This window comes from Triturus cristatus, chromosome 6 (assembly GCF_964204655.1).
Source record: "Triturus cristatus chromosome 6, aTriCri1.1, whole genome shotgun sequence".
Lineage (NCBI taxonomy): Eukaryota > Metazoa > Chordata > Amphibia > Caudata > Salamandridae > Triturus > Triturus cristatus.
In genome coordinates, this window is record NC_140589.1 from 1,862,047,608 (window position 1) to 1,862,067,338 (window position 19,731).

General features: G+C 43.4%; 1 protein-coding gene across 1 annotated transcript in view; it reads right to left on the bottom strand.

The window, feature by feature from the left end:
- Positions 1–19,731, bottom strand: part of LOC146822222 (uncharacterized) — a 563,188-nt gene that overhangs the window by 39,474 nt on the left and 503,983 nt on the right. Inside the window, exon 24 of the mRNA XM_085609987.1 lies at positions 7,092–7,241. Within this exon, the coding sequence (XP_085466113.1) occupies positions 7,092–7,241 (150 nt within the window). The remainder of the gene's footprint in view (positions 1–7,091; positions 7,242–19,731) is intronic.

Here is a 19,731-nt window from a genome sequence, read left to right on the forward strand (position 1 = left end):
TGGATTTAATTAAAGAACACAAAACTGGAGCAAGGTAATAGTAAAGACACATGCTTCTCCAAAGTACTGTAAATAACAATTATCAGGGAGAGCCACCTCTTGGTTGACTGCCAGTTGTGTTTTAGAGGAGTGTGTAGTACTGAGAGCATCAGTATACAAATCATCTATGAGGCTTTGTGTATCCTTCATGATTGATGATCCTTCCAGATCTTTCAGCAAAATTCAACATCATCAACAATGATATCCTATTACAAACTCTAAGAGATCGCAAGTGTGAAGTGTGGAAGGACCAATAGGCTAAAGCATGAATTGATTGGACAGATGAATAGATGAACAGGAAGAAGGGTGAAAGGATAGATAGATAGATAGATAGATAGATAGATAGATAGATAGATAGATAGATAGATAGATAGATAGATAGATAGATAGATAGATAGATAGATAGATAGATAGATAGATAGATAGATAGATAGATAGATAGATAGATAGATAGATAGATAGATAGATAGAGAGATAGATAGATAGATAGATAGATAGATAGATAGATAGATAGATAGATAGATAGATAGATAGATAGATAGATAGATAGATAGATAGATAGATAGATAGATAGATAGATAGATAGATAGATAGATAGATAGATAGATAGATAGATAGATAGATAAAGTGAGCACTGGACCAACTAGTCAAGGGCAGAAGTCCTACTGCGTCGGTAGGTGTATACCGAGAGATCACAGGAATCTGTAAGGTCTTTCGAGCTATATTCCAAACCTTAAATACTGGTCCCAAAACTTTAAAGCGGCTTCTTTTATAATTGCGACCGTCAATTCTCTTAAACAAGCAGCTATTCACCTCCGAGCCCAAAACCATCTGATAGATTGAGGGGGCCTCGGCCACGTTGCTCACTTCCTCTCCTGTCAGCAATATGCGTATGTTTAACAACATACCCACATAATAATAGAGACCACCCACCTCTCTCTCAAGGAAGGGTCATAAACCGGGCGTCTCTACTTGGTTTCCCTGGGGTCCACATATATCTAGCACACAGTGATTGTAAATGCTGAAGTTGTCCAGAGTTACTTCCAGGGGAACTGCCCTAAAAAAATACATTATCCTAGGCAGGATAATCATATTAAGTACATTAGCTCTACCAATCAAGGAAAGGTGCAAGCTCTCCCAACTCTCAAGTGCTAGCTTCACCTTACCTATAATGTCACCCCAGTCAACACCACCAATTTTTTTTTTTTACAGTGGCCCGGATCTTAATACCCGAAAAAAGTGGATTCATTAACTACTCTACGGTCATTACCCAGAACTTGCCTCGTACATAAAATCTGAGTTTTGGATGTATTGAGTTTGTAACCTGAAGCAGCGCCAAACTCCTGTGCCAGCTGTTCAATTTCGGGTATAGCCGTACCCGGGCTAGATGTTACAATTGCGATGTCATCGGCATATGCCAAGACACAAAAATGATCCTGCAGAACAGTAAAGGGTACAAATAATTATAAAAGGATTAATATAAAGCGAAAATAAAAGCGGGGAGCAAGGACATCCCTGTTGTGTACCGCTGGCAATCTGAAGTGACTCAGAACAAAACCCCACTGAGCATATTTTAGCTGTGGGAGATCGATGTAGGGCCTGAAGAGCTTGAATATATCCTTGACAGAACCCCATTTGCTGTAACCCTCCCCACAGGAAGTCCCATGAAACACGGTCAAATGCTTTTTCAGCATCGAGGAGGATCAATCCTAACTCCCTAGACTCTACCTGTGCTATATCGAGCAGGGTCAATACTCTACTCATATGATTTACAGTGCCCCTTCCCAGTATAAAACCGTGCTGCCTTAAAGAGACCAGGGGAGAAATGACTTTCGCCAACCGAGTGGCAAGAATTTTTGCATAAACTTTACCATCACAGTTGGTAAGAGAAATTGGACGGTAAGACCCTGCTAAATCAGATGGTTTACCTTTCTTTTTAAATATAACAATGCTTGCCTCATCCGAAGAACGTGGTACCTCCACGATTTGTGCTGCTTGGATAACGGCAAGCATATCTATTTTCAGATTTTGAAAATAAATCTTATAAATTTCCAACTGAAGTTTGTCTGGGCCTGCTTTTCTGATAGCCAAGCTGTTAATGGCCTGCTCTAATTCATCTAAAGTAATAGGGCTATCCAAAATCTCAGCTTCCGCCTGATCCAATTTTTCCCACACTGAAGATGGAAGCCCTAAATCCAAAGGATGTCGATCAATATCTTGCCCTGTATACAATTCTGTATAAAAAAATCTAAGAAAAGCTTAATGATTTCATGAGGGTCAGAAACTGTGTCCCCTGATGCATTTTTAACGGCAGTAATTCTTTGTCCAGCCGTTCTCACACATAGCTTCTGAGCTAAACATCGCCCAGTGGCCTCCCCAGATTCATAGCAATCTTTTTTATAAGTTTGATATTTTAAAGCAATTTCTTTGCTCCATAACATATTTATTTTAGCTTTACATTTAGCCAAGTTAGTTTGCAGAGCTACAATATTATTTTCCGCTGCTATCCCACCTGCCAACTTCTCTTCAGCTATTTTAAGTTTGGCCTGTTTTTGTTTATACAATCCATAACTCATAACTTCTCCTCTAAAGCCAGCTTTGAATGTGTCCCAGACAAGCCCCATACCGTAGAGTATCGATTCATTTGAAAAAAATCTTGTATCCAAGCCTTCATATGCTCAAGAAAAGCATTAGCCAGCAAATGTTTTCTATCAAAAGTAAAGTCTCTTGGGGCTACACATGTACCAAGTGCCGGAATATCCAATACTACCGGTGCATGGTCCGATGTGATCCTTGGATACACACATATTTTTGATCCAGCAAATAATAGAGGGGATACAACAAAATAGTCAAGCTACTAGCTTGTTATGTGGGTAAGAGTAAAATACCCTGGGTCTTGCAGGTGTAAATTGCTCCAGACGTTCGTCAGGCCATGATAAGCTAACAGGTAATGTAGGGCTTTAGAAAATCTAGGTTTCCTACCTTTATAATTCTGACCCCGGGATTGAAAATCTATATAGCTCAAATTGATGTTAAAATCGCCACAGTGCAATAATGGAGCCGGCCATAAAGCAAGCTCCCCATTTAGGTATTCAAGAACAGGGGCCTCATCAAGGTTGGAGCCATATACTGTACATAGGGTAAACTTTACTCCCCCCAAGACACTTTCCAGAATAGCCCAACGTCCCTGTACATCAACCGATATACAGCCTGTTGTTTGGATTGCTGATCTAGCTAATATCGCTAACCCCCTGGTCATAGTTGATTGCTTTGAGGCTACTAAGACTACGTAGCCCAGTTCTGACAGGACCTTCCGGTTTCCCCATGATATATGTGTCTCCTGCAGACACACTAAGTCCGGCTGAATCACATGCAACTCTGTGGCCACTCTTTGCCTTTTATTATAATTGTTTAACCCAAATACAAACTCAAAGACCTAGTTCAGCCATAAATTCAATATGTATATCTGCATTTGCTCAATCATAGAAAGAAAACCACATTCTCAAAACTCTCACATCTCTCAAAACTTCATCATTGCTGTGGATTATTATTCTTTATCCCTCCCTCCCCCTCCACTCAACCAACCCCCACACCCACCCAAACCCACCCCACCCCTTCAACAAGGCTTTAGGACTGATAGTCCTACGGATGACGAGCTCCCACCCCCGAACGGGACCTCCCGCACCTCTCTGGCACCCCATATGCAAAAAACAAGCCTCACCTACACTCTAAAATATCACCACAAAACATGAAAAACACATCAATATTCTTTTATCCCGTTCGCCCAAAAACACACACAAAAAAAAACTATTGCTTATAAGGTGTCATAAGATATAGTTCAGAAAGAGGAAAGAAAAGAAGGCAAAAACCATAAGAAAGCAGCCCTATTCACTCAATAGCTGACAGTTTTTACAAATCATCACATTGTCACATCCCAACAAATCTAACCAAGCCTGATATGAATTAATTGTAGCCCAGAACAATAGGTACTCGTATGAGATAAAGAAACTTTTGATTTTTCAAAGAGATTGTAAAAACTGCTTAGCTAATATCTCCGAAGTAAACAATCTAGTGTATTCTTTGTAAATAATTTTTAGCTTGGCTGGGTTTAATAAAAAGGCTTGGGCCTCTTTGGCCTGAAATGATGGAATAAGTGGAGGAAGTTGCCAGCGTTGTTCGACCGTTTGATGACAATAATTTGGCCTAACAAAGAACTCCAACCTTTTCCCAGCTCTTTTTTTCTGTTAAGGCGTGCTAACTCGAATAAAGATATTCAGAAATATCAGGATAGCTCTAGGCCTGGCCAGGTCGAGAGCGTATGGAGAATGGAAAGTGATGTGCCCTCTGCACTTCTCTCTGCCAATCCTATTGGGTAAGTCCAGGGAATGCTTCTGTAAATAATTCAATAATAAACTTGCGTGGGTCCTGCCCTTCTATGCCCTCGGGAATTTGGAGAACTCTCAAGTTGTTTCTGCGAGAACGATTCTCTATGTCGACAAGTTTCCACTGGGTATCATCCTTCATGATTCGCAAAGTATCAGTCAATGCCTTTTGTGCTGCTAGTTCGTCTTCAAGGCAAGAAATTAGAGCTTCTGCCTCATTAAACCTTGTGGTGATCTTCGAGCAGGTTTTAGCAATGTGAGGCACTGAATTTTGCAATTTACGGCAAGAGTTTTGTGCCCTTAGACTCTCCACCCACGTCTCCTCTCTATGGGTAAGGATGGTTTGGCATATCAAAGCCAGTGAGACCTCCTCTGGTGGTTCTGCCAATTTTGCTTTCGGTATGTCCAGGTCATCGCCTAACCTAGTACCAATATTTTGCTCTGTAGAGAAGGAATAGTCCCATTGTAAGTTATTATTGCCGTTACTGTTATCTACCCGTTTAGTTCCCTCTCTTGAATCATGGTTCTAGCGAATTGTCAGAGGGCTGCCGTCCGATGAAGTCCCACCTGTGTCCTCTGGGACCATGCTGCTATGATCACTCACCCCATCATCATGTGAAGCAGCCTGCATCTGCACACTTGCCTCTAAACCTTCAATAGAAGCATCTGAATGGTCCGAGAGTGAATAGAAATTATCCCCAGAGTCTACTTCCTTTATAATTTCTTTACTATCGATATTGGTATTAGCCATGGCACCAGGGGTAAGACTCATCTCCGACTCGTCATTGTTTAATACCGTTCCGAAAGAGAGTGAAGCTTATGGTGGAAACTGGGGAGAGTTCAAATCTAACGTTCCTCCGGTTGGGTCAGCGTCCCCAATGTCAGATGCCAGGGTAGAATTAATGTCATTATACCCCGAGTCAATGTGGTGAGTGGTAGAATCCTTCTCTATAAAGTCCTGCCGCCCAAGATTGTCAGACACCTCCCCTTCTCCACTTTCCAACAAGGAAGTATCCCCCTGGGGCAGCTGTGTGGATTTCCTTTTATCTTTCCCCACCGAAAACAACAGCGGAATAGTATGCTTACCGGAGCTGTCTTTTATACTTTTCTCGCCGGCTGCAATGGTATCCTTTTTGTTAAACCTCCCATTCATCTGTGCAGCAGTCTTGCCTCCAGCCGTGCCTGCTCCTGTTCTGGCGGGATCACCAGGAGGACAAAGTCTCCCTCTGCCGGCTTTCGGAGGTATCGCCCGCTGTTTGCAGCTTTCCTCTAACCGCCTGCAGTAGGATGCGGCTTCCGCTGATTGCTGCCCACTCCACCGCTGGCTCCTCGCAGCGGGTACAGTACCCACTGGGGGGCCGCCAAAGCTTTACCACACATGCTGTGGCCGCGGACCCCCGCATACCAGGACCCCAGCTATGGTGTATGCATCGGGCAATGATGTATGGTGAGTGCGTGCCTTCTTCCATCTTCCTTCAGTGCATCAGGTGCGGGAGCCCGGGAACAACCAGCTCACTGGTCAGAGCTGGCGACCGCCATCTTGCCTCCCACCCCATTTTGCCTCCCACCTCAGATTCACAATACTTATGATAGATTAAATCACTATAATATGAAATGTTTTGTCAATCACTCTATGTACACAAGATAATACCTCTCTATTCTATTAGCATATTGTAAGCAGGAATCCCATAATATATCTTCCTCCCATTATGATTGTGATGTTAGGTTGACTCACTAGACTTCCCCATGTCTGGTTCAGTCCCCAATATGCATGCCCACAAGCAGTTACTAATTGATATCGTTTTATATGGTGTACAAATTGTAAAGGTGCAAATGTTATTATTGAAGTGTTATGTAAAGCACTCTATCGCCATGAGCTGTGTAGCTGCTAAGGAAATATATAGAAATATAATTAAAGTAGATTGTGGTGGGTTAACAATGATCACTGTTTGCGTCCTTTTTTTTTGGGTGGGTGAATGACACCCATCGCTTATGAAAAGATGTCAAAGCCTGGGGTGTTTCTAGAGCCTGTTTACAAATTTTGGAAATATCAGCTCACGTTTGTCCGTCCTTGTACTCTTTGCACAGTTACTGACAATATATCAACACACTGCATTTAAGCCTCTCACCATAACCAATCACAAAACTGTGCCCATTAATCTAATCCGATAACTACCCTCCTGCACGAGCATCGTGCCCATGATCTTAAAAAATAAAAAATACAAGAGCTAGCCCAAATACAAATGTTTGGTAAGTAATTCCTGGACTAACAAGGTCCCTCCCTCTGACACTCACAGTCATTTCCCTTAAGTCACATGTGGGTCCTCAAGAGGTATGTGCCTCGGCCCCTTCTACAGAGATCATAGCACACCTGGATACGTGACATCAGTAGTATTGAACAGATATTCTAAAACATAGAGCATCAGACGTATGTGAATCCTGTGACTGAACTGTATACATTTTAAAGAACTTTCTTTCTGCTTAAGCCTGTTGTATTCCTGCTTTCACTGCCATGACAACAATGATGTCTCACAGCAGTCCCCTGCCTTAAGATGGCTTGGAACACACATGGTCCAGTGACAGTTATATGTAGTCTCTTACTACTTGCTGTCAGGATCTTCAGAGGCCCTGCTCTGCTGCCCCTCCTCCTCTACTCAACCGGAAATGCACCTTTCAGCGCCTTGACGCACTTCCGCTGGCATCCCACGGTGCAGCATTTCTCATCAGCTGTGCAGTTCCAGTCGTGGTCACAGGAGGGAGTGTAGACGGCAGGGCAGAGCGGTGATGTTGAAATATAAGATGGACAGACCCCTTCATGATCTGCAACAAAAAGAACATTCAGTGTCCTTGTTTTCATAGCGGTAAACAATATTTGTGGAAAGCCAAATACACCATGTTCATAAAAGCCCCGCCCCGTGCACCACAGCGTTTCGTGGAGTCTCCAGGGCGTCCTGTGCTCCATGTACACACAGATTAATAATTAATTATGTGCAAACACTAACGATTTTTATAAATCAATGCCTAACAAACCGATGCAGTGTCTACTGGGCAGGTGTGGTATTCGTGGGCAATATTCATGCGCTCTCTTTGACTCTTACCGATAATGCTTTTTGTTGTCAACACAAAACAAGCCTGGCTGCAACGTATTCATAGATAATGCAGGAGAAAGAATCCTCAAGGGCTTTTCATAACTAGTCCTAATCTGTGCCCATTGGAACAAGATGCTGAAGGCGCGAAGCTGATCACATGCACTCGCCCAGCAAAGATCTCTATATTCGGGCTGGTGAGTGCTGGGAAAATCGTTCTGAAGGCTGTAACCTGTATGTCTTTATGTTTGCATTACCATATCTATACTTCCATGCATTTACGTGACCTAGCATTTCCTTCGCCCACATTAATAACTCTAAACTTTAAGATAATGCAATTTGCGATATTTAAAATTTTATTTTATTATGTTAAATTTCATGACCGATAACTCTTATCCTTACTTGGAATTGAATGGAATTCATATAATTCAAAATTATAAATTTCCTTATTCTAATAAAACTCCTACAGCTAAATTAAATGACATTAAATTAAATTTAATTTAGTTCAATTATTGTTTTTTAACACAAAGTAGTTTTCAACTCCACCCATATTTCTATTCTATTTAATTAAATTGACAATTAGTAATGGGAAAACAATACAAAAATCCCTAACCCTATAATTTATATAATGTAAATAATGTATCTCACATTACAAGCATTCAGATTGCATTGAATAATTCTTATCCTAACCCTAAATTTATTAAATTGTGTGTTTACTGTTCTCTGACCGGTATGAGGGCACACCCGAGGCATCTCTTTTCTGAAAGGTTGTTGGTAAAAGTGATCTAAGGTCCAATCACTAGCCCTACTAAAGGGTGCAGCATACCACTGAGGGGCTGGAGGAACTAGGAAACTAAGTGTACAATAAGGTTACCCTCCATGAGGGGCATAATTCAGAATTAACACATGTGGCCAATCCCCTGTGACCCCACAAATTGAGCTATTGATCATCTTAGAAGGTCCCTCTTGATTGGTCATCGTCCTCAGTGTGTCAGTCTGTAACTATGTCCTTCTATGGTCCTCAAAAAATCCCTGCTCCTTTTTATAGACCCCTTTTTAATGTTTATTGTTAACCTCTGTACTTTGTAAAATCCCTGATTAAGAATCAAAATAAGTGTACTTATTTTACGATGGCTTTATTAAAGTTTTACTGCAGAAACATGAGGCATATAAGCTGAAGACACTCACCAAAACAATAATTGATACCACGCTTAGATGGAAATGACTTGTAATCACATACCAAGAAATATAAAATCTTTACCAAAAAGCAACACTGTTATGATGTAGTTTCCTGTGGGGTTCTACCTTTTATGTACATGCACAGGGCATCTTTCAATATAATGGAATGTGACTATGTAAACGCAAGCCTTATGACATGTTAAGGTGCAAAGGCGGTTTAGCAGCACAGTAAGAATCTGTTGATGTCTGGCTTGTCAGGCACAGGATTTCATCTGCTGAATAAACGTCAAGTGTTCCTTACACTGAAGTCTCCAGTCATGTTTGGATGAAGAACACAACAAACACCTTTTGGTAGAGGAGCGCAATCCAACATACAAATCACCACTGACCCAACAGAGAATCTCAATGATCCTGTAAAGACATATAGGAACATAACCTTGAAACCAGGAAGTGCAGGACCCAGATACATTTCAATATCTAACAGAACTACAAATCGAGCAGGTACAGTGAGCACAATCCTAAAGGCGCATCTCACTCAACATCCGAAGAGCAGTTCACACTTCAAGCATCTGAAGCAGAGTGCGATGCTGCTTTCAGGACCTCTATATATGATGACACATACTTTACCTGCCTAAAAAGGAGACTCTGTCCTCCATCATCACATGTTGGAAAGTGGACATGGGCTTGGATTTTGTAAGAAAAGGAAATGGATTGGTTGGTGACCCTAACTACAGTGGAGTATTGCAGCATGTATAATTTCCAATTTTGCAAACAGTAGAATATATATAATGCTGTTGGGCTGTACAATTACAAGGGCCCTTTGTTTGGAGTGATCCACTCCGGTGAACCCCTGAGAAACATTGATCTGTTTTAATCATCGAGGTTAGCATCTGGTGGCTGATATTGTAAGTCAGTGGAGGCATATCCGGGAAGCTTAGACAACCACAAGGTATGGCAATCAATCAATCAACTTTATTTGGTTTCAGCATATAAAACCATAAAAGTTATCAATACTTAAAAAATAATTCATAAAATAGTAACACATTTCATCATACAGTTAACTAGATTCCATAAGGGTCTATAATAATTCAAAGCCGGATGTACAAAGTTAAATACATAATCCCTTGACCCTCGGATAAAAAATTAGAACAATTAAAAGGATGGGTCCCAAGGCCTTCTCTAATGTATACATATCGTCAGAGTAAAAGTATACCCTGACCAATACTAACATTTACTCAAGGCAAGCCCTGGCCTTCACTGCAGATTTCTGGAAACTAAGAACAAAAAGAATGCATTCTACATGCAACAATTGTAAGTAGATAAGAGCTGGGCGGGCCTGCTTAAAATTCAACCTCTTTAAAGTAGGGACAATAACATTTTTCCAGGGGAACTCATAAAATTTGCAAAATAATATGAAATGTAGCAGATCCTGTGGAGACTCATCGTCGCAGCCACAGGGTGCTAACAGCTGTCCCCTTCAAGTTATGTCACTTTATTAGGCCCTTGAAGGAGGCCTGTGCTAACACGAGTTGACAGAGAGGAGAACAGGCAACTCTGAAAGAGATGTTACATGAAAGTTTACTGGGGGAAATTACTCACATGTAAGTCCTGATGAAGTGCATTGAAGGAACTGGAAAGCACAATCTACAGTACACTGGCAATTTGTACATGAATTTGAATTAATGCATTGATATCCAGTGACACAAGAAGAGGTTTATTTATTGAAAAGACTAAGTACACAGTCTTGAAAAATTCCTCCTCGTGTTATGTGTATACGGTGCTTTTGATATTGATGTGTCTCTATGTATATGTAATTTTATGTATGAGAAAGTTTTAGGGGTTAATCAGGCCACATATATTTTTCCAAACTCCTGTGGCATGTGATTGTGTTTGTTTGTTGAACTTTTGTTGTGAGAAGATACAGGGCAAGTGCCTGTAAGTTTAGGGTCTCCCTAGGGGAGATGTTTCAGGTACATGGGCTTGTGTACCTAGTATCACAAATCCTTTCCCAGTTAAGAAGAGTGTTGTCTACATCAAAGTTATCAGGGAAAAAAAAGAAGATGTCTACTCATGCATGTCACTTTTTTAATCTTCAAGCCAATTTCAATACCACTTTGCGGTGACTCACCTCACCTAAGGTAATGAGACCCATGTTACAGACAGCATCTCCCTATCATCACTTGTTAATGAGCAGTCTGATTATTTTCCTCAGACAAATTGTGTTGCAGGCCTGTTGGTGGGCTAACCTCTCATCCAGGAAAGAGTAAATCCATGTCTTCACTCATCTCTCTCATTCTCAACTTCCTGCCAGCCTATCAGTCTGCAACTGATCACTCTACTTTCATTCTTCACCCTTTCTGGTTTCTCTTCCAAAGAAGATATTGGCATAACCACACAGTTTTGGAAATGGTTTGCTTTCTTTGAAGCCGCTTTTTGTAGGGACATAAATACCTCATTTCGGCTAGTTTTTTTCCCAGTGCCTTAACTGTGGACTCAACCCCATTACACGCTGTGAAATGCCAAGCTTGTTTTCTAAAGCTGTAAAGTGGGACTTATAATTAGGGATGTCGTTGGCCCCTTTAGTTAGTCTATCTGACATTCCGCTGTCCCCACCTCTGTTCAGAAGAGTATCCCATGACCTGATATATAGGACATTTGGGTCCCTGGCCTGTATCCCAGGTAGAGGGGAATCCACTGGAGATGTTCTTACCATTCCCACCCACAATGCCATGCCACTCATACCCATAGGCTGCATGCTTCTCTCTAAGTTCCCTTGTGGCTGCCAGTCTCTCTCATACAGCCAGCGACAGCACCGAAGATGACAGCAGTAATGGGCACCATCCAGGATTCACCTGTGAGGACCATGGGAAGCAGGACATCATTCTGGCTGAGTTCGGTAACACTCTTTCTGGCAGCGGCTCTGTCTAGCCACATATTACTTACCTTTTGAATATTCCTCAGGCATCAGATTGGATCCCCAACATTTTCAGAAGCACCTCTGCTGGTAGGTGGTGCCATGCGCCTCAGTACCAAGCTATTATGATCTGAAAAGTATGTTCAAAGCCAATTTAGGCACCACTCCCTCATGCTGGAGTCAGTTACTTTTGTGGCTGTCCACACCCCCAAATGCAGAGCCCCAAAAGCAAATTGGTTGTGACCAGTGTGCAGATTCCTAGAATTGGGATCTTAATATAGCTAGAGTTCATTCAAAAAGCAGGAAGGGTGGTGAGGAATCTGTGGCTAGATACATTTTCTCCTAGAAACATCTTTACCGAAGATAAATAACTTGTTCTTCTGATAGAGACTTCTAGCCACAGTTTTGTTGTGGCATATCTATTGAATTGTCACGCAGTGCAGCAAGTCACCTTGCTACTCTGTGCTGCGCTACGTGACAAGGAAAGAGAAATGACAGGAATGTGTTGTATTTAAAATAATTTGGTTAATTCCTTCCTTTTCTCAGTGATGGCACACAATGTCTTGCTTTGCGCTAACACAGGCAATCATACACCATGGTGCAAGGGTGCCTGAGTTGTAAGCGAGATTGTTTTTGTGCAGTGGGGCACCTTCTTGCACAAAAATAATCCCCTGCAGCATTTTCCTCTGTCTATGTGTGCTACAGGATGCAGCACACATAGAAAGAGGAAAACAGAGGAGGGATAAACATATTTCTCCTTGGTATGCTTCACCTTGGAAGGCATAGCAGTTTTAGCGCATTCTAAGGCCCACTACGTATGGTAAATAATGGAATGCGTCAAAATCCATGGGTGTTGTGTTGGAACACCCACTTACCACCCATGGAAGGCGTCCCCGGGACACAGTACCGCAACACACAGGATTTATCAAGCCACTCAGGGCCATGCCAGGTGGCCTTGTGTGGCTTGTTAAATCAAATTTAGTAGTTGTGTCATGCTTGCACCCCATTGCATGAAAAGGTGGCACAACTACTACATAACTAAGGCCCTTGATCTTTTAAATAGATACCAAAGCAGTACCTATTACACAGTTGATCTGTGAATGGGCTTAAACCATAAAGTCTTGCAGTACTCAGTTGGTGAAATGCCCTGCTCGGAGAACCTGGTTGTCCAGATCATAATGCTTCATGAATATATGGAGGGACGCCCACATAGCTGCCCGGCAGATGTACAGGACAGGAACTCTGCATGTCAACTCAGTAGTAGCACCTTTGGCCCGGAAACAATAAAGGCTGCTTTTTGGCCAGTGCTTAACAGTTCTTAATGCACAGCATGTTCCAGCGGAAGATGGTCCTCATCTTCAAGGCCTGGCCTTTTTTCACTGCAGTGAACCTCACAAAGAGCACAGATCTTAGCGCAGAGTATGATTGATTGGGAGATGGTCCTCTTCTGTATGGCCTTGCCTTTTGCCACTGCAGTGAACCCCACAAAGAGCTGATCACCCACCAGGTGTTCTGTGATATGATAAATTTAAAAGATTAGTACTCATTTGATGTCCAAACAGTGAACTGTCTCCTTTACTTTAGATGGGGGGTAGGTGGAGCAAAGAATAGCAGCAAGGTGATATGTTGATGGAATGGCTCCACAACTTTCAGCGAGAAGAATGCCCACATCTGCAGAACTGATTCAATGTGCGGGTGCCTGGAACAAAACAATCAATCAGTTTCTGCTATGTCATTTGTGTCATGTAAGGAAAGAAACTATTGAACACTTTCTCTGTATCTTTCCTTAATTGTTGGATGGTAATTGGATGTGCGATTAAATGCATTTCTATTGTAAGCATGCACTTTGAACTACTTTTATCATTACTTTTATGAACTGTAAGGGACAATTATTTTTTGTTTGGGTTCCTTGAAGTACAGTCACTGCAGACCTTAGAGTCATGAGTCAACCCCAGATACCGCAGGCACGCCTGAGAAGGATTGGTCACAGACATTTACTTTTGGCAGTCCTTACAGGATTTAAAACCTGTTGTTTTGAGAGATGACACTTCACTTGCATACTGAAAATATACGAGGTAAAAAGGGTCTCAAAGAGACAAAAGAAAAATCCAGATCCGTGTCTGGTGGATTTAGGCCTTAGCCTAAGCCTATATCTCTTCCTATATATCATTTATGAACTCTGGTGGTAGATTTATAGCTAGTAATAGGAGTAAATTTTCCCAGTACAACCATAAAGTAAATTTTGGCATATATTAGGGGCATATTTTAGGTGAATTGTATCTAAACATACTTCTTTATAGCATAGGCAGAGATGGTCACCCACATGATGTTATAGAGCCCGACATCACCAACATTTATGCTTTATGTCACTGTGTGTTTCTGTGTGCGAACATATGCACGCGCATGCAATGATTTTATTTGTGTCTCTGATTGAGTGAAGACTTGTTAGTTGTGAAATAAGTTATATGTTTTTTACATTCATTAACATTTTCATTTGTGTAATGTTCCATGTATGTGCATCTGTGAATTATATAGGTGTCAGCAATGTTTGGTAATAGGATTATTTTTACATTGTTTTATATTAGTTCCAATATAATAATATGTTATATATATATATATATTTTTAATTTGAGCAGTATGCTGTTTAATGGGGTTCACAATTTTGAAACGTATATGTTTATTTTTTATTTTATTTATAGTTTATTTTTCCATATTTTTTCCACATATACAGTGTTGTGTTGTCCACAATGTCGAAACCAATATTATTATTATTTGTTATTTTTATTTCATTAGTTGTTGAGGTTGGTGCTGGTAGCGCTTTCCACTCCACTGACTTGTATGTGATTCACTTGCAGTATCTTTGATTAACCATCAGTGGCGTGCGACTTACTCTAAGGCATGGATGGAGTAGGTTTGAGTCTGTTTGCATTGGAATACTAAAGACGAGATGTGGATGAAGCCTTAGTGAATTGCATCTGACTTACTCATTTGAAGCCAATTTGCGATGACTAGGCTTCATTTATTGCATTTTGGCATAGGGCCTCACACCAAGGTACCTTGCTGTGCTGCCTTACGCCAAAGTGAAAGGGCAAGAATGCACACTATTTAAGCAATACAGTGCATTCCTGTCCTTTTTGCAGGCACAAATGTAGGCACTCTTGCACCATTGTGCAAGGGTGCCTCCATTGTTGGCAGGAAGGGACATCTTTCTGAACAAAAACAATTTACTCTTTCTTTGTGCAGAATGCAGCACACATGGAAAGAGGAATAATAGGAGAAATAAACATACTTCTCCTCATTAAGCCTCACCTTGGAAGCCGTACAGATTTGGCGCTTCCCCAGTTGTACATCACTTTATAAATCTGAGGCACAGTCAAATTCCATGGATGTTGCATCGCAACGCACATTGAATGCATTCCAGATGTAGAGTAAGGCGACAAAGCATTTTGTGCTGCATCGCCTTACTCATGATTTATGAGGCCACTCAAAGCCTTGCAGGGTGGCTCGGTGTGGCTTCATTAATCTTTATGAGAGCCCTGTGTCATGCATGTACCAATTTACGTGGTGAAAATGTGCCGTTTTGAGTTTGGGAAGTAATACTCTTAGTGCTACTTCAGGTCATTCTGGCTTACTCGTGGAATTCATGAGCACTACGAGACTAAATGTTTGTGAATAGGGCCCTTTATGAAATGCAGTCAATGTCCAAGTGAGACATAGGCAGTTGCAGCCCATCCATATGGGTGAAGGGGCCATGCCCCCTCACCTTTTTCTGGGGAAGAGGAGGATCTGTCAGGCTGAGCAAAGGTCAGCTTGACAGATACTCTTCTTGTTCAGGTCAGGCAGTCAGGTTCTAGACATGCGCTAGAAGGACAGGCTCCTGCTGGCTGTCTGAGCTGAGCTGCCTGGAGGCCCTCCCCCTTGTGACAAGGGTGAGCATCACTGATTTATTTGGACCTGGGCACTTCAGTTTTAAGCCCTGAAGTGCTCAGGGCCTAGTGTAAACCCCTAGCACCTCATCACAGAGTCTCACTGACCCCATCCCTCTCTGTAACAAGTGAGAGACTGCTGCCCAATGGAAGCATCTCACAGGCAACTTCAAGCAACCCATGGAGCAGACATGTCTTCCGACATAGGGCCTATGAGCGTCCGATCACCATCGCAGAGGGATGGAGTCCGGCCAAAAGTGGGCAGCTGTTTCACATGCCATATTATTAATATTTTTTATAACGATTTTATTAAATTAAAGAAACACAGAGTCGGCAATACAATATCACAGTGACATCCAAGGATCATATGATACAAACAATTGGTGCTAACATGTAATAGGCGTTAGCCAGTAAAGGGGTCAGCGAGCCGGGTTCTTTCCATTGCCATATCCTCTGTCGGAGAACTACAGATTTCGCCTCTAAAGACGTTCCACTCTCCTCACTTCTTGTCCCACTTCTTGGGGCATCCTCTTTGTTTATAGACCTCTTCCTCTGCGATCATGCACCTGTCCATTTCTGCCACCCACCCGATTGTCAATGGCCTCGTGCTGGATCCCCAATGCATCGCAATTGCCCGTTTCACAAGTAAGTATCCCAGTACTACCCATTGTTGCTCTATGTCTGTCAGGAGTCTGGCAGGGAAGGAAGGTCCAGATCTTGTGTAAGATTAGCATGCCAGATCTGTAAATAGCGGAAGATCTCACCCTGTGCAAGAGCATATTTCTGTTGTAGGTCCCAAAAGGTGAGAAGTTTTCCCTTGTTGGCCAAGTCCCCCAGGTTAGTGATGCCAATAGTGTCCCTCCTGTCGAACCCCGCGTGGAAGCAAAGTGAGCCCAACCTCTGAGAAGCCCACAATGGTGTGGCTTTTGTGAATTTGTGTGCCCACCCCAAACGTTTGTTGGCTCTGTGCCATATGGCTACAGTTTGTGCCATCGGTTCTTCCGGGACTTGCTGTAAAGCGCGCCCAAATATCCCTCCCGACCCGTCTGGTAGTGATCTAGGTGGAAGGCCGTATTTGTAGGGGAACCATAAAGCCAGTGGTTAATGGCTACAGTAGTAGAGACGTAAGTCTGGAAGAGCAATTCCCCCATCCTACCACCCCTTTGTGAGCTTTCGGAGAGCAATGCGAGGCGCCCTTCCATCCCATAGCAAGAGACGGAGTTCCCCTTCTAGGGTGTTGAAATAGGAGTCCGCTATAGGGAAGGGGCAATTTTGAAGTACATATAAAAATCTAGGGAGCTCTAGCATTTTAAATAAGGTCGCTCTGCCCAGGAGGGATAGGAGCAGCGACCTGCAGTGTTTTACATCTTCTTGTACTCGTTTAAGAGGGCCCAGAAGATTGTGTTCGTAGAACAATTTAGGGTCGGGTGTGATAAAAATGCCCAGGTATTTGAAGCCCTCTGAGGCCAGTTTTATGGTGTAACCGCGGGGCAGGTGAGGTGGGGAGGGGGGACATGTAATACATACAATACCAATTTTGCCCAATTAATGGAATATCCGGCATATTTACCGAAGTTGGTGATGACGTTAAGCAAGCTGTTAATGGAGGCTCGAGGGGATGCTAAATAAATGAGGATATCATCCGCATATAGTGAGATTTTGTCCTCCCTATCTGCACTCCACCTTAGCCCTCTTATAGAGGCATCACGCCGTATCCAGTGGGCCAGCGGTTCGAGGGTCAGCGCAAACAATAAGGGGGATAGGGTACAGCCTTGCCTGGTCCCTCTTTGTAGTGTGAACGAGCGTGATGTGCAATTGTTCACTCTGACCTGTCCCAACAAGTCTGTGTACAGCAGTGCCACCCATTGTCGGAATCTCTGGCCAAATCCAAATCTCGCCAACAGTTCAAAAAGATAGGGCCACTCTATCGAGTCGAACGCCATGGTAGCATCAAGAGACAAAACCACAGCATCTTCCTGCAGATAAGGCTGTCGCCCCAAGACATTATGGACTCGACGAATATTCAGGGCGGTTTTCCGGCCCGGTATAAAGCCCGATTGGTCTTCATGGACCAAGGAGGGGAGGACTGTGAGTAATCGGGTCACGAGAAGTTTGGCCAAGACCTTGGCCTCCGCACTGATCAGTGAGATAGGCCTATAAGAGCCATATTCGGTTGCTGGTTTACCCGGTTTGCGGAGGACCACTATTGAGGCCAGTCTTTGATCCAAGGGCAGAAGACCTCTTTCTCGACTCTCATCGAACATATTTTTTAGGTGAGGAGCTATTTCAAGGGCCATCCCCTTAAGGAATTCAATGAGGATCCCATTGGGTACCATGGCCTTCCCAGAGTTAATGGCAAATATAGCTTTGCAGATTTCTTCTGCCGTGATATCGGCGTCTAGGGTCGCTATGTGGGCTTCGGAGAGTGTGGGCATAATCATCTCCTCCAGGAGCTGACGAGAGTCCTCAGAGGTGTATTCAGTTCTAGAGGTATACACCGCCTCCATGTGGTCCGCAAATGTTTCCGCTATTTCCTGGGGGTCCGTTATTTGCTTACCATCTGCCCCTGAGATTATCAGGACCCATCTAGCCTACTGATCTCACCGTTCCAGCCATGCCAGCATCTTGCCGGCTCTTTCACCCAGGTCGTAAATCCTGTGACAAGTCTGAAGCAGTCTCGCTTGGGCCTTTTCCCGTGCCATGGCTCTGTATTCTAATTGTTTAATCTTGAGTCTGTGGGCTGTGTCGTCAGTGGGAGAGGTGTTGTGTTCAGATTCAAGAAGAAGCAAATCACTTTCCATCTGAGCCAACTTGATTGCTGAGGTATACGACCTTTAAGGCTAGGGCCCTCCCCTTCATTACTGCCTTATACACCTCCCATAATGTGTTAGCCGATTCCACTGATCCCACATTTTCAGCGAAGTAGAAGTCTGTGTGCTCAGCCAGGTCTTCTTTGATGTCTGGAATTTTAAGAAGCCAAGGGCTAATGATTATGGGGCCTCGGGTGACCTGCCGGTGGAAGGTGAGCTCAAGACTGAGCGGGGAGTGATCATAGATACCCCGTGGGAGACCTTTAAGAGGTTGAAAGTGACCTATGTCTGCGAGAGAGGTGAGGAAATAGTCAATGCAGGACATACTGTTATGGGCATTGGGGTAGTGTGTAAAATGGGGTATACCTGGGTTTAATAGTCGCCATATGTCCCATTGCGTGGGCGAATTCAGCCAATCCATTCCGATGGCGGGGGGTGGTCGCTGAGGGTGCCTGTCAAGCATATCGTCCATTGTCATATTGAAGTCACCCCCCAGTATGATCGTGCCCTGGGGAGATCAATCAGCACCTTACCCAGATCCTGTAAGGCCAATTTTCCCAGCGCTGGTGAGAGATAGGCCGAAATTATATTCAACGGTTTGCCTTCCCAGATGGCCTCTAGAACTGCGAATCTCACTTGTTGGTCGGCCCAAGTATAAGTGGGTGTAAGGGCCAAGTTTTTCCGAATAAGAATACCCGTGCCCCTGGATCCAGAAGTGAACCCAGCATGAACCACAAGTTTATAACCCCAGCGATGAAGAGCTTTACAGCTATTCCCCACCAGATGAGTTTCCTGCAATAAAACCAGGTCAGCGAAGCTATACTCTGTGGGATGTTCTGTGTGAAAAAAACTCTGTCGAAACCCCAACTACCCTCCCTTCCCCCAACAAAACCCCCCTCCCTGCCTCCCTGCCAGTGGAATCTGAACTATCCACTCCCCAACAAGGCAGAGTGCCTGTCGCCCACCCTTCCATTTGCGGGGTGCCTGGCTAACCACCTCTGTCCCTCACCTTACCAACGTAGTATTTTCATAATATAGTTCATCTTTGCTCATTGTAGTCCAGTCTTCCTGCACGTTGCAGGGTAGATCTCCAACCTCGGTGTGTGTGCTCGGTTTTCAGGAGTGCAGCAAAGAGGCAAACAGGAAAGTCGCAACTAGTCCGGGAATCAGTAGATAGGGAGCAGGAGACCTGGGATCGGTCAATTCACCTATCGGAAGACATGTGGAATGGATCCCTCGGGTTCCATTGGCAGAAGTCAATGTGCTCCATCTGAGTCGCCTTCGGGACGTTGTTCCTTTGTTGCTGGAAGGGCCCGCTGGTTGTTATTGGGGCCGCCATTCCGACGGCCATCCGATTGCTTCCCCACTCGACGCCATCCTTCTAGCCAGTCCCAG